This window comes from Rhagoletis pomonella, unplaced genomic scaffold (genome assembly GCF_013731165.1).
Source record: "Rhagoletis pomonella isolate Grant_MI unplaced genomic scaffold, Rhpom_1.0 Rhpom_scaffold_00013, whole genome shotgun sequence".
In the NCBI taxonomy this organism is placed as follows: domain Eukaryota; kingdom Metazoa; phylum Arthropoda; class Insecta; order Diptera; family Tephritidae; genus Rhagoletis; species Rhagoletis pomonella.
In genome coordinates this window covers 14,556,108-14,572,063 of record NW_023458567.1, presented here as the reverse complement: position 1 = coordinate 14,572,063, position 15,956 = coordinate 14,556,108, and the positions used below count along the sequence as shown (strand labels likewise).

The window sequence follows — 15,956 nt, the reverse complement described above, 5'->3', positions numbered from 1 at the left end:
CCGGGACTATTACAGTTTTCTATATCGGATAAGATTGTTTCTGATATGATTGGGACACTGAAATTACACATTTCGATATTGTCTTTGTCCATGTCTTTCAAGTAACGTGAAAACAGAATTTACTTTGGGACCCATAGGCCTCATGACTTTCAGAGAAGTGAGTATTATCCAATTCTAGTATATTTCGACAATATCGTTATTTCTTTGGAAAAAATTAAAATATATTTTACTCAATATTGGAGTTGGTGTGAAACAAAATTTGTGATTTATTGTTAGAATGAAAACTAGAAACACAATTATCAACTTTTTGAGCATTCTCTTTAAAATACAAAAAGGGAAATGTTCGGTTATTTGGGATGGGGGCGGAGACGGAGGTAAGGACCCATTGACAAATTGGGTAAAATTTCGGCAGCGCTTAGACAAAATTAATTCTCATCAGTCCAACTCCGGCTACGCTGACCACAGTAATTTTTACAAGAAGGTCCATATTTCAAACCGAATTTATTCATAAATTTGTATCTGAAAACTTGAAATTTTTATTTTAAACTAACGTTTAATTGTTTGACCACACGTGTGTGTTAAAATTTTTTGCTTTGGGTTAAGTCTTGTGACACAACAACCCAAAATTATTGTACAAATAACCGAGCCGTACTCAACAAAGTACCTTTTACTAGTTCGAATTTCGATTCTAAGAACAAAATGTTTGTAAATAAATAAAAAATTAATAATAAAATTTGGAGGATTTTAGATATTGCATACGGTAGCACGAAATGTCACAATCTACTTAATTGTCAGGTTGTTAATATGGCGAAGAAAAAGTGACAATGGAACTACCTTCTTTTTTGTATCATGGTGCGAACCATTGTCACTTTTTCGTCGCCATATTAACAACCTGACAATTAAGTAGATTGTGACATTTCGTGCTACCGTATCCAATATCTAAAATCCTACAAATTTTGTTATTAATTTTTTGTTTATTTACAATCGAAATTTGAACAACTAAAAGGTATTTTGTTGGGTACGGCTAGGTTATTTGTACAATAATTTTGGGTTATTGTGTGCAAACGCTTAACCCAAAGCAAAAAATTTTAACACACACGTGTGGTCAAACAATTAAGCGTTAGTTTAAAATAATGATTTCAAATTTTCAGATATAAATTTATGAATAACTTCGGTTTGAAATATGGATCTTTTTGTAAAAAATACTGTGGTCAGCGTACCCGGACTGATGAGGGTTATTTTTTCTAACCGCTGCCGAAAGCCTTCAACGTGGAAAGGTATTTTGCACAAAAATCCTGTGGTTAGCGTAACTCGAGTTTACATTCTCCCTGTCAAAATGATGATTATACACCACTTTTCAATGCGTTGCCCTCCCCCCTCCGTCTCCGCTCCCCACCCATAAACCATTGCACAAATAGCAAAACATTTCCCCTTTTGTTTTTGAAAGAGAAGACTTCTAATGCTCCATAAGTTCATAATTGTATTTCTAGTTTTCATACTAACAATAAATCATCAATTTTGTTTCACACCCCCTCCAATATTGAACAGTAAAATATATTTATTTTTACCCAAAGAAACAACGATATTGTCGAAATTTACTAGAATTGGATAAGATTCACTTCTCTTAAAGTCATGAGGCCTATGGGTTCCAAAGTAAATCCGTTTTCAAGTTACTTGAAAAACATGGACAAAGACAATATCGAAATGTGTAATTTCAGTGTCTCAATTGGAAATTGTAAACTGTAATAGTCCTGGCTAGCTATATTATGTAATAATCAGATGACATAATGACACTAAAAAATTGTTAAAATATGTTCACCACAATTTTATGAATGTAAAAATAAAGATTTTGGCAAGTAGTTATCGAATTTAATGTAAAACTCGAACGTGTTTAAGATAAAATATTAATTATTTTTAAGAGATAAGTGTTAAAACAACAATTTTGTTTATATTCCCAAATTTAGGATATAAAATCCCCTCCACTAAAAAACTTAAATTGGGTAACGCCGCTTCGAATTTTTTACAATTGAGCAATTGTCAAAAATCTCCTTTTTAATCAAAAAGTTGTTTATTGAAACTACCTTCTTTTTTGTATCATGGTGCGAACCAAGGCATATTAAACAAGGTAAAAGTGCTTTTGACATTTCTCTCTTTTGAACACCGACTATAATGTCAAATGATGAATAACTTTTAACCCTTTTCATGTTGGCATTTTCTAATTTTCATTAAAAGTTAAATTGTGCTTTGAGATAGTTTTGAATTGTGTGATTCTTTTTTGTTTTTCGACCACATGCATTTATAGATACATACATATACAAAAATGAAAAGGAGCAGGAACTACGAGCGTTGCATTGTGTGGAAAGTGGTGCGATACTTTAAGGTGCCTAGTTGCGAAGTTGGAAGACTTGGTTGCCTGAAGCCACGGAATTTCAGAACTGAGTAAGAGAATTTTCTTACAATATTGTGACACATAACCGCGTTAGGACCTAGATTTACACTGATGTATGTAGACGTATGTAGAAGAAAACATTAAAACGATTTTTATAAGTGGGGATGTTTTTTTTGAAGTAAATATTTAACTAAACGCGCAAAAACATTGGGCGAATAGAAACAAAAAAATGTTTAAAACAGTTTCATAAAACATTTATTTCATTTAATGGCGTGGTTTCCTTTATGAGGTATTATTTTCTGTCCATATGTGCATATAAGATGCGAATGCAGCTAAAATTCTTTCAAGGTAATATTGAAGTAATCCTTAAAATTAGTATACGTACATACATATATTTGTATTTATGCTGATGCATTTCCATGGTGAAATTATAAGCAGGTGAGGTTATAAAAAAGCTTTCTCGCTTTATTTTCCTGACATGCGGCTATCTTATACACATTTTTAAAGGCAAATTTTCAAATAAGATAGGGTCAAATTTTTCATCTCGCTCTTTTTACTACACCTGTCATAATTTCACCATGATGAGGTTCAATTGATGCTAATTTGTAGCAAACATAGCACGCGCACCTCATAGGGTTGATTTGTTTGTTTACAGTTTTTTGACATTATAACTAGCTACAAGAGAGTTCGAGCTAGTTGTCACTTCTACCTTGTTAAATATGCCTTGGTGCGAACTAGGGCATTCAATCCCGGGATCCAGAATCCCGAGATTGCGGGATCCCGGACACTTTTCCATGTCACGAAATACCGGGATTACCACTCCGGGATCCCGATATTTGTACTGATTCATTTACAGAATGAAAAAAATGTTGAAAACGAAAATAAAATTGATTTGACATGAAACACGAGAAATACAGAACACCAAAATTTGGATTGAAAGTGAACTTGAGCCGTTCAAATATTTAGTGCAAGAACTGGGTAATAACGAAAAATCTGGTAGCAATTGAAAACACAACAAGCTTTTACAGTGTGGCAGAGTTTTTCTTCATTTTACTTTGTTGGTCTTTTTTGGAAAAGGATTTCTGCAAGTATGAGCAAATGTTTTTGACAAGTAATATAGATATTTTAGAATAAAAATATTTAAACATCAAATTACGTACTCTTTCACTAAGGGGCATTATGCTCCCCTAAGACCAAATGTGGTGACAATGAATCTGTGTGGTTTGAAAAAGGCGAATCTACTGTAAAATGCCAAAAGTTGTGATAAAGTCGAAATCCCGAAAAATCTCGGGATCCCGGGATTAGAATGGTTGAATCCCGAAATCCCGGGATTTTTAAAATGCTTCGGGATTGAATGCCCTAGTGCGAACCATGATACAAAAAAGAAGGTAGTTTCAATAAACAACTTTTGACGGATAATAAAATTTTTGTAAGTTTCATAAATTGTGAGTATTCTCAACGGCCTTGCCACTTTGATAATATTACAACAATAAATCGGAGTATTTTCTTTCCCACATTTATACCAATTTAATAATATTTCAAATTAAAAATCATTATCAGTGCTTGGTAATTTTTTTTACTTATATACGTGGTTCGCACTATTTTCATTAATAATAATAATAGATTGGCGCTTACACATATGTTGGTGTTTGGCCGAGCTTCTCCTCCGATTTGTGGCGTGCGCCTTGATGTTGTCACACAAAACGGAGGGACCTACAGTTTTACGCCGACTCCGAACGGCGATTGTATTTTTCATGGCAGAAATACACTCGGAGGTTTGCCATTGCCTGCCGAGGGACGACTGCAGTTAAGAAAAAACCGCATTAAAAATATATAAAATATAGACTATTAAAGAAGACTTCATCGTAATTATTCTTTTTATTTTATAATAGAAACCACGCGCGCATTATGATAATAATAATAACTATTTAATTAGCTTTCACAAATATTGATCTTAAAGTGTCTAATGTGTGCAAGAAACCTGAGGTCGGCTTAAACAGACCGTCCTCCGATAAACAATTAACATATCGTCGTATAAAGTACAAAACCGCGTATCAACAAAATGCAAAACTGCGTATGTGAGGTTGCATAAATTATTTTCTATAGAGTAAAAATACTCATATTTCAAAATTGTTCTCTTTTTTATAAAGCAATCGCATTTCTGCCTATTATATTTCAGGACGAATGGATGTTTTTTGGAATGGATGGCGGTTTTGCAGAACGACGATACGCGGTTTTGTGCTTTAAACAACGATATGTAAGTATAATTTGGATCACTTTCTTCATGCCATCCGAAACCTTGCCATCAACCCCATTTTCGAAATTATGTAGCCGGCATAATTTTCAAGTCCATCATATTTAATGTGACCAACTATTTCATAGTTCAAAGAAGTACAGCTTATATTGGGTTAAGTTAACGCCGCGAGCCGATTACGAAATTTCGATCCCTGAGAGCTCAGTGGTTGTTTGGAAGTCCGAGCCAAGATGCTTCCATCTTAGCCTCGCGAAAGTTGGACAGTCTAAAAGAAAGTGTGCAGATGATTCCACTTCATCTGATAAAAAAGGATCAGATGAAATTCCTAGTCTCACGGCATGAATACCAATCGCCCTGTCAGAACCCCCAACCGCTAGCCCTTGTGAGGTAACGTGCTTTAAAGTTCCATATAAAAAATTTGCTGCGGCAGAGAAACGTCTTCTTTTCCTTTTTTTGTCACAAAAGGACCCGGTTTCCCTTAGCCGAATAGCGGTTCGTACTGTGACAATTCTGTCTGCAATATCCGCAGGCGCCTTGTTCAACATATGTATGTTAAGCGCCAGTGTATGTGTGGTTCCATTTGCTCCACTAATTCTTATTTTACAAGTGTAGCCTTCTCTAGTGAGTTCCACCAGACAAGGGCTCCATGAAACAATATAGGCTTAAATCTGGTTTCCTAGAGCTAATAAATTAATTTGGGCGAGAGACGTCACCTTTTACCGATAGCTTCCCTACAGCAATATAAAGCAACCGACACCTTTCTTACCCTTTCCTCTCCGTTAGACTTCCACGACAGCCGCCGCTGATCGCCCACCTAGTTACCTGGTTCAGGTAGCCTTGAGCCTGATCCTAAAGAAATCTAGAAATCGTCCCTTAACCAAAAGTTTCATATCATCTACATAGGCGATCATCCGAAAGCCCACTTTTATCAGTTTCTCTAGAAGGTCGTTTACAATCGCAATCCAGAGCAGTTTGGAGAGAACACCACCTTGTGGAGTGCTTATAATGACTCTGCACTGAGTGTAGGCGCTCCCCCACCCGCCGCGACAGTTCTGTCACGAAGATGTGCGCCTTTTCCGGCCTTCGGGATGAACGTAACACTGGCTACACTCCAAGCCTTGGGGATGTACTCGGTCCTCACGCAGTTTGCATAAATAGGATCCAACCAGTAGCACGACATCTTCAGAGCCCTTTGCAGCTGCGCAAATATGATGCCATTGGTCGCCGGCGACTTTAATGGTTTGAACGAATTTATCGCCCAGGACAAGTGACGATCGTCCAGAAGGTCGGAGAAATACAGGACCTGGGGGGAGATTCTGAAACCACGTAGCGACAATTTTCGAATCGCTATCCGAAAATTGTCGCTAACCAGTTACAAAATCTCCCTCCTGAAATACAAAATATCGCAAAGAAGTACATTTGACTTTACTTCGAAGTACGAAGTACAAGAGCGAAAAAAGAAGTACGGTTGGTCACATCAATCATATTCCACATCTTTGAATGTACTGATAAAATCTTTTCCTTTAAAGAAAAATATTTCTTCTAGTGATCAGGTAGCATGAATTTGATGAAATGTCATAATTTTATTAAAATTCAAATGGTTAACAACAACAACGAATGTCATAAAATGGAACAACCTTCTTTTTTGGACCCATGGTGCGAACTAATAACTTACGTGTATATGTACATTCGTTTGACCAAAATGCTGATTTAATGAAAATGTTGTTGACATCTTCCGATCCTCTAATCACATCACTTCGACACAGTTTAAAAAAAGCGGGAAAAGAAGTTGCGGCAGATCTGAAAGATCTTTTGGTATAAATACATGCATGCATTGCGGACCCCCCTCCCAAATTTCCTGTCGAAGCGGCTGTCCTAGCCGATGAGCGTGACAACCTTCACCAGGCCGATCCCAGAAATCTCCGTATCAGGGATCTCAACGCGGACATTCGGCAACTAGTGAACGTACATAAGCGGAAGAAGTTGAAAGAGCATCTGAAGACCTGTAAATTTGCCTCTGGTGTGACCAAGCTTTGGTCAACCGTGAGGTCACTCTCCAATCCGACGAAGCGTGACGACAGAGTCGAAATCTCTTTCGGCGACCATGCCGCGGCGTGAACTATTTTAGCCGACAGTTCACACTGCATCCTCCGGCGGACAAAACCAAGCGTCGACTGACCAGAAGGCTGCACAAACTGCCAACACACAGCGCGCCTCTTGTTTTCACCAGCGGCGAAGTGAGGCTAGCCATTGGGAAGGCGAAAGCCTCCAAAGCCATTGGACCCGACGGAACTTGCACGCCGATGCTGAAAAATTTGGGTCCTGCGAGAGAAGACTATTTAACCAAGGCCCTCAACCTGTCTATGGTCACTCTCATCATTCCAAGCATCTGGAAAATGGGGAGAGCGGTCCCACTGCTTAAACCGGGGAAACCATCCAACAAAGGAGAGTCCTATCGTCCGATTACTCTCCTTTTCCCGGTAGCAAAGACTCTAGAGGCCCTTCTACTCTCGCACTATACAAAGCACAGACAGAGCTTCGTCTGCCTCGGGAGACTCGGACCACAATAGCCCAACTTCGCTCTGGCTACTGCAGCAGGTTAAACTCGTAACTGAGCAGAGTAAACGCAGATGTGCCAAACCAGGGCCCGGCATACGGAGAGACAGCCCATGACTCGAGACATATCTTCGTATGCCTACTTAACCCCACTCTACTAACGCCTCTGTGCTTATGAACAGACCCTTTCGAAGCTGCACTCTTCTTGGGTCCCCCGTTAGTAGAGCTTGACGACAACGATTGAGGGACTAACCAATCTGGTCGGGGTTGTTGGCCGCTACAACAACAACAAAAACAACAAGGCTTTCGAACACTCTCTGGGTATTTGAAGAGACCTGTTGTTGGTTTTTGAAAGGCATTCAAATTCCCCAAATAAAAGTCCTTGGCCAGATATAATTCCCGACTGTCGTGGGAACGTATTTCAAGGGACATACATAGCTGTATTCTTTCAGCTGTACTCCAGATTAGTAAACTATTTTTTTATTTTTTTTTGAGAGCTGAACGAAAAAGCGCCAGAACACTTCTCGGGAAAATAGCTGTCCGATTCTGAATTTTGATGCACTAATATAGCCGCTAGAAACTAATAGGACACATTTAACGAAGCTAAAAAACTTCTACTTGTAAGCTGTTACAAGAACAACAAAACTTCGAACTCCATGGCCCGCTGAGCCGTGACCTTTAAATTGCAAACTGATACTAAGCAACGAACTCAATCTTTACATTTTCCCTTATATCAATGGGCAAATCCAAAGGCCTCATAGAATTCATATATGAGTTCAATTTGTATACTCACATGCATCACTGCGATCGAATGCCAAATTAGAGTCCTTTAAATATTGTGAATAATCGACACGCACAACGCCGCTACTGCTATTACTATTCGAGCTCGAGCCTGCGAAGCCATCTTTATCCAATTCTAAATGTTCGTTAACATTATTCCGCGTCGAAGAGTCAGCAGCCGAAGATGTAGGGGCTTTCGTTGTCGCCATCGTTGTTGTAGAACTAGGAAGAGAACGCATATCAACATCGCGTGTTGCAACAGGACTACAGTTACACGGCAAATAGTAAATTTACGTGAAATGGAAAATAAAAACAAATGAAATCAATACAAATACAATACAAAAGTTAGAAAATAGCTAAATTTGGAATGAATAGGTATACTATTTTAAGTATTTTTAAGCTACACAGAAAGTAGTAGTAGATTGGATTATTAATGAAGCTAATCAAATAAAGAGTATTCTAAAAAAGTACAAACAACTAAAAGAAATATAAGGTAATTTAAAAAATATTGAGAAAATATAATAAAAAATATAATTTTACTAAATTCAAAAGGAGTGCAAACAGGCGAATGATTTCTATGTTTTATTTTATGCAACTTATATTAAAACCTTTTTTAAGCAAAAAATGGTTATAAATTGTTAAACAGAAAGGTATGTACATAACTACGAAATATTTTATACTCTTACTTTTGCATGTTCATAAAACCTTGTTTTTCAACAAAAACTAAGCGGCATAAATTATTCGTTCACTACATAATACTAAGCGAGTAAGCGAATTATTAACATTTTTTACTTACATATTATCGCCCTCATTATTCGTAGCACTGCTGCTTTCGATTCTGCTTTGCACTTTCTTTTGCACTTCGCTTATCTCTACAAAGTCGATGCCAACCTGCTGCAACTGGCCAATGGTCAACTGATTGACTTCTTGCAAATTGGTTATACCCAAACGCGTAAGTTTCTCTATGTGCTCGACTTTCATAATACCCTCAAGATTTTTCAAATCCAAATGGCTAGGTAACTGCATACTATTATCTGCCGCCTCAGTCGTTGTATCTTCATGTGTTGGGGAATCCGTCCATCGAGATTTACGATGTTTATCGAACCCAAGTAGCGAGACTGGTGGCTTCACAACAATATCGAATAGCGAGGGTATGTTATTGTGTGGCTGTTGCTGCGGTTGTTGCTGCTGCTGCTGCTGCTGTTGTTGCTGCAGTATTTGTTGTTGTTGCTGTTGCAGGTGATGATCATTTAGCATATTATTACCTTGACCACGACGATTATTAGACGTTGGTAAATTGACTATCGGAGACCAAGTATTCTCCACCTTATACTCTTTACAAAGCTCTTCGTTGCGTTTGGTCATCATCACTATAGCGTTTTCACGTGTTACCCGCTTAAAATTGCCGAGTATCTCTTTTGGTGCGGTTTCCAAATGCTTCAAGAGTATGTTGCGCAATTGTTCAGACAATGGTGCTTCGTGCATGAACTTACATGTCTCTCGAGTGGGACACTCCATGCCCAGATAGTAGTATTTGCATGGAAAATCTGAATGCATATAGGAACATTTATCTTTTTTTGCACAACATTCCATCAGATAGAATTTGCACAGCTCCAATTTGCGCGGTTCCTGGCGGTGTTTGTCATCCTACAATGAAAAATTACAAAAATGCATACATAAGTATACAAAGTAGTAGCATTTAATTAAATAAAGAGATTCTGTAGACACGAGCAATAGATTCATACCGTGGAATCACGCCGCGAACGCTTCTCTGCTCCCGCCCCACCTCGTGCACTGTCATCACGACTACGCGCACGTCGATCGCGTCCCCGTTTGCGATCTTTTTTACCACGTCTCCGACGGCGTTTTGTTTCTGCACCACCACCACCACCACCTCTTTCCCCACCACCATCTAACGAGTCACAACTATCGTATGATGTGTATGAGTCTTCAGCAGAGCCATAGGGTGGGTATAGTGGCGGTACATATTTGGGCACGGGCGTACTGGAAGGACTGCCGCCGACTACGTTCAGCATTTCAAAGTCGTCCTCATCGTCGTCGAGTGTAATGGGCGTATTATACGGTTCGGGTGACGCATAGCGTGGTTTTTCCTGGAGGAGGGGAAATGTGGCAATTTGTTATTCAATTGAAGGTAGAGTCATCGATGGTAATATTAAGATAGTTAAAAAAAACAAATAAAATTAACTAAAAAATAAATAAATAAATAATAAATAAGAAGGAAATTAAAAAAATATAATAAGACAAATTAAAATAAGAAGCCAAAATAAAACTAAGGTATCATAAAAGAGAATAACGAATATTTAAAATTTATTTACTAAAAGACTTGCAATAGATGTTAAAGTTTATTTGTTATTAAGACGGATACATCGTTACAGTTCAGAACTTTCCTTCCATGTGGTTGTGTTGTGTTTTTCTCTCTGGGAGAGCAACTGAAAAAAAGTTCTGAACGCTTTCTAGTTGTCAACTCAACTTCAACTTTAGTTCAGAACTAGAACACTTGCTAGCATGGTGTAATAATAACAAGGTGTTGTCAGTAACTTAACCTCACTTTTTCGGCAGGTCTATTCTGGTCACGCATTTTAAAGTATTATAAAAGGTACTAATTATTTACTACATCAAATCCGTTTGTGCATACTATTTCAAATTAAATGTAGAAAAATGTATAATTACAGGCTTATAAGCCTGACCATATGTTTGTATTGTCAGCTCCACACAGCTTGGACATATATTGTAACTTATAAAGAAGTAGAAGCCGTAAAATAGCGCAATTCCCTATAAGACTGTAAATGATTTTTTAAATAGATTAAAACACAAAAATATCGATAGTATAAGCGAAATCGTAATTTAACCATACTGCCGCTCTATGTATCAGTAGTCCATTTGACTCAATATTATGACAATGCAGCAAAAGATATATAATATAAAAAAATTGCCTTTCCATACGATTTTTGTTTACGTCTTTTTCCATTGATAACCACGATATCTTTTATATTTTATATTTTGAGGACACAAATTATAAAAATCCAGCAATTTTAAATATTAATATCGATCTGAAAACACCAAGTTCTTTAAAAATCGCGATAAAACGAAATACTAAAATAGAGTATTTTAGTTACTATTTCCCAACGAGTAGTAGTATAAAAATTAAGATCGGCAAACACGTCGCTACTGACAACACCTTGTTATTATTCCACCATGACTTGCTAGAAAAACAAATAAAGAGGGATTTTTTCTTGAAATTTGGATTAATAATTTTTATTTTTTTTTTTACCGACTTCACAAAAAGGAGAAATTTATTAATTCTTCGAAATATTTTTTTGGTATTTTTATATATATATATATATGTTACCGCATAACTTTGGACCACGTTAACCGATTTCGATAACTCGGTTTTTTTTAAGGAAAGGGGTTACATCACAGGTGGTTCCATAATAATTTGGTTTAAATCCGATCATAGGATCATGAAGAGATTAACGATAATCTTAAATTTTTATATGAGAATTGAAGTCGGTTTTGTTTTTCGCTTAAAAATGACTTGTTGGAATATTCTTTTGAGATTAGTCATTAAATTTTAAAGAAACTGCTCCGGAAATCCTCAGTTCCTTTGGCTTCGAGTACTCTAGGACCAATCTCAGTTCGAGGTGAATTTTAGCTGTGGAGAGATCAAATAACAATAATCTCTTGCATGGACCTCATAACAGAATTGCAAGCCTTTATATCTTTGGAGGAACCCTCTCTTCGTTCATGACGCAAGAGAGCACTGCTGGTGTCACAGGCAATATTGAAATTTTTGTAAATTAATATCTCTACTCCCTAACAAGTCTTTCAGTAAATAAGTTTAGATGTACAATCCCGATTGGCGTATATATATGTATGTTAAATAAATTAAACTAAAATTATGTATATAAAATAAGAAGATTCACAAGACATGTTAAACGTCGCAAGTCTTGAAGTCTTAAAATTTTCCAATGCAAAATAACGGGGAAATGGTTTTTAGGGGACTAGCCCTTAAACGCATTTAAACCGATATTTCACATTAAAAAAGTTAACAATTTTAAGAGATAACGACGTTAAACACGTCTTGTGAATCCCGTAAATGTAAAAAATATTTGAAATATAAAACTTTTACAATGTCGATATAAGAATCTTTTTGCCAAACATTTGCAAATTTTAAATTTTGAGTCAGTCTCCATCATTGAAATTATAAACAAAATATATTAATGACCTTATTCATAAACAAGTAAGAAAGTCTAAGTTCGGGCGGAGCCGAACATTAAATACCCGGCGCAAGTATTAAATATATGTTTTCCACCTTTCCGAAAGCTACCGCTACATGATAAGCCGGGGTGTATACATTTTAAGTAAATTAGCGTCCTTAAATTTCGAAATATTGCAGTTTCAAGCATATCTGAAATTTACCGTTATATGAAAAGCGGCCTCAATTTTAGTCCGATTTCAACAATTTTCAACGGTTTGCTTTTATGTGGCAAGCACAATAACCATACCGAGCTTGGTACAAATTGCTAGAACGGTTAGCGAGATACATATATGTGATCACAAGTGGGCGGTGCTACGCCCATTTTCCAAAATTTTGTCATAAACGTATTTCTTGGTAAAGAATTGTTGCAATCATCAATTTTGAATAAATTAGCTTCAATATTTACTGATTTATCGAAGATTTTGTATTTCTCGAAATTACCGTTATATGGGATGTGGGCGTGGTTATTGTCCGATTTTAGAAATTTTCGGCCATTTGGTATGCTGTACCAGGACCAACAACTGTGCCAAGTTTGGGAGACATTGGTGTAGCGGTTACCAAGATATACACATGTAACCATAAGTGGGCGTGGCTACGCCCATTTGCCAAAATTTTGTAATATTCTTATTTTTCGTCTAAAACTCATTGCAGATATCAATTTTGAGTGAATTATCTTCAGTAGTTACTAAAATATCGCAGTTTTCGTTTTTCTGAAAATTACCGTTATATGGGAGGTAGGCGTGGTTATTGTCCGATGTTTAAAATTTTCAGCCATTTAGTATGCTGTACTAAGGCCAACAACTGTGCCAAGTTTGGAAGAAATTGGTGTAGCGGTTACCAAGATATACACATGTAACCATAAGTGGGCGTGGCTACGCCCATTTTCCAAAAATTTATAAAATTAATGTTTTCCGTCTGAAACTCATTGTAAGTATCAATTTTGAGTAAATTATCTTCAGTAGTTACTAAAATATCGCAGTTTTCGTATTTCTTAAAATTACCGTTATATGGGAGGTAGGCGTGGTTATTATCCGATTTCGCCCATTTTCAATACCATCTGTCCCACGCCCAAAGGAAGTTCACGTACCAAGTTTCGTTAAGATATCTCAATTTTTACTCGAGTTATCGTGTGCACAGACGGACGGACGGACGGACGGACGGACAGACAGTCACCGCTTAATCGATTTCTCTTTTCATTCTGATCATTTATGTATACATTTGTCTATATCTATCTCGATTCGTTTTGCCTGTTACAAACAACCGTTATGTGAACAAAGTTATAATACCCTTGTGCACAAGTGCGCTCGGGTATAAAAATATAATAGGCTTAAAGAGCTTTAGAAAGTGACATTTTCTTACAAATTTTCGATTTGTAAGGTATTTAGTTAAAATCTCCTCTATATTTTATGAATTTCGGTGTAAGAATTTAATGATCTCTTCACAATTTAGATTATGAACTTTAATTACTCTTTTCCTTATTAAAAAAAAAGGTTTCCCTACAACTGCGACGTTAAAAATTCTTATAAAATTTAGAGTTACATTTTTATCGTTAATTAAAAACAAATAAAAGAGTTATTTATTACCAACTGAAATTAATTTAAACAATTCAGATTATGAACAATTTTTTTGTAATTGTTATTTTTTTAATATTTTAGGAAGGCGATGAAATAAGAAATTACTGTTTTGAAATTTTAAATTTTGATTAAGACCTGTATCCAGTATGCTTAATTATTAAGCACTGCTGCTCATGAAAAAAAGTATAATGTTTACCTTCTCTTTGCGCTCTTTTTCCTTCTCTTTCTCTTTCTCCTTTTCGTCACGTTGCTTTTTGCGTTTACGCCGTCTACTACTACGACTCTGTCCATGACCAGGGACAGGCGGTTCGGGTTCTGTAGATTCCTGTTGACGTGCTTCTAAACATTTGGGCATTTGTGGCTGGACGCCAGACTTTTTCAAGACGTTTGATAATAATTTTTCAACTTCCTCCATATAATCGTCTGTGTTTTGGAAACAAATAAATTAATTAAATAACTAAAACCATTCAACTATAAAATTAATTGTAAAAATATATACTTTTACTTTATTGTGGGTATTCACGCCTTCGGAGTTTTTAGGTTAATTCATTGCTTTTTAATTTTATTTTTATACAATTTCTAGATAACCTAAAAACTAGGAAAGTGTTAATACCCACATTAATTTTGTCGCAACTTGCAACCCCTTGGCATTAAAGTATGCAGTTCAGTACCTGCTGGTGGTTGACCCTTTTTGGATCTGCGTGACTTGGCGGGTGCGTCCGCCTTGCTGCCGCTGCCGCCGCCGCCGCCGCCGCCGCCGCCTGTCAAACTTGTGGGTGATGGTGTGTGATCATGCGATAAATCAATTATAGGTATTTTGGTCGTCGTCAAATCGACGCTATGATGTGCCGTTAATGATTTGTGCGGTGTAGATGCAGGCGTCGCATTGCTATCGTTAGCGGCTGTTATCGCCGTTGCTTTGGCACTCGTCTTATTTGCACTGCCTGTTGTGGCACTTGTAACAACAACATCATCATCCTCATCATCATCGTCGATCTCACCGTCTTCTAAATCTTCAACATTGACAGTCTCTATGTTTGGGGCATCATCGCACATTGCGTTTTTAGTGGTCGCCGCATCTGCGGTCGCAGTGGTAACCATAGTGGTTGTGGACGTAACATCATTACAATTCACTGTATTACTTTCCTCGGACATTGTTGCATGAGTTACATGTGTTTTGTACAACAAACACTTGTTTTTTTTTTTCAATAAATGTCGATATTTTGTTGTAAATGGAATTTCGCCTTGTTTGTGGAAATTCGTTAAAACGTGTACCAATATACCTAAGGTTTTATGGGTAGTTTCCTTTATTTAATTTATAACTTTAGAAGATCTTATTTGAATAAATCTGCAAATACAAAATTATAATAGAAAATGGGTTCATTGAAGACCTTTCCTTCAGATTCAATTGTACAATGTTTTTTTTATAAAAATTAAAACGAATTTCTTTGACTTTTGGTAAATAAAAAATCTATTACTACTTTTCTTGGAAAAAGAAAATTGCAAGGTGATTGTTATAAGTCATTTCACAATGAAAATTGCACACAATTGCGTAGATGCTACAAGGTTCGTGTAAGGTTCTATATAAATAAAGTGACGTATATAAATTCTTTTGGCGTGCCTAATAGGCGAAGAAAATGTGGAAAATCCCGAACATCTTCAGGACAAATGAAATAAAAGACAAGTAATTTCTAAAAAAAAGACAACCAACTTTAATATTCATATACAAATTTCAGAGTAGCGTTCATTTCTTCGTGATCCAATGATCGGAATCAAATTAGTATGAAATAGAGATGCGCACGGGCCGGGCTTACGCAGGGGCCCGTCGGGCGGGTACGGGCCGGAATATATGCTGTCAGCACGAACTCGTGCGTGCATGGACGTTTAGTAAAATTTCATAAAAGCACGAAGAAGCACGAATAAGCACGAAAAAGCCCGTTGCTAATACCACAAATTTAGATGAGCTTTGGTTTTTATACAAAAAAAAAAAAAATTGGACATATTTAAAACTCTTTTGATAAGAGAAAAAAAGCAAAAAAAATAAATATTTGGAAACCGATAGATAGAATAAGATACTTAGTAGTTTTGTTTACATATCTGTACATAAAATACCTTCCACTTTTT

At 36.6% G+C, this 15,956-nt stretch overlaps 1 protein-coding gene across 3 annotated transcripts in view; it reads right to left on the bottom strand.

Moving 5' to 3' along the window:
* LOC118748844 (protein suppressor of sable) overlaps positions 1–15,956 on the bottom strand; it is a 32,143-nt gene that overhangs the window by 4,135 nt on the left and 12,052 nt on the right. For 2 of the 3 annotated variants that reach the window (XM_036483544.1, XM_036483545.1), the window contains exons 2-6: positions 14,504–15,180; positions 14,029–14,255; positions 9,725–10,090; positions 8,776–9,626; positions 7,993–8,243 (exon numbers count right to left, since the gene is read on the bottom strand). In XM_036483544.1, coding sequence (XP_036339437.1) covers positions 7,993–8,243; positions 8,776–9,626; positions 9,725–10,090; positions 14,029–14,255; positions 14,504–14,987 — 2,179 coding nt within the window. In that variant the 5' untranslated portion in view covers positions 14,988–15,180. The remainder of the gene's footprint in view (positions 1–7,992; positions 8,244–8,775; positions 9,627–9,724; positions 10,091–14,028; positions 14,256–14,503; positions 15,181–15,956) is intronic. The other variant, XM_036483546.1, reaches the window with a different exon arrangement.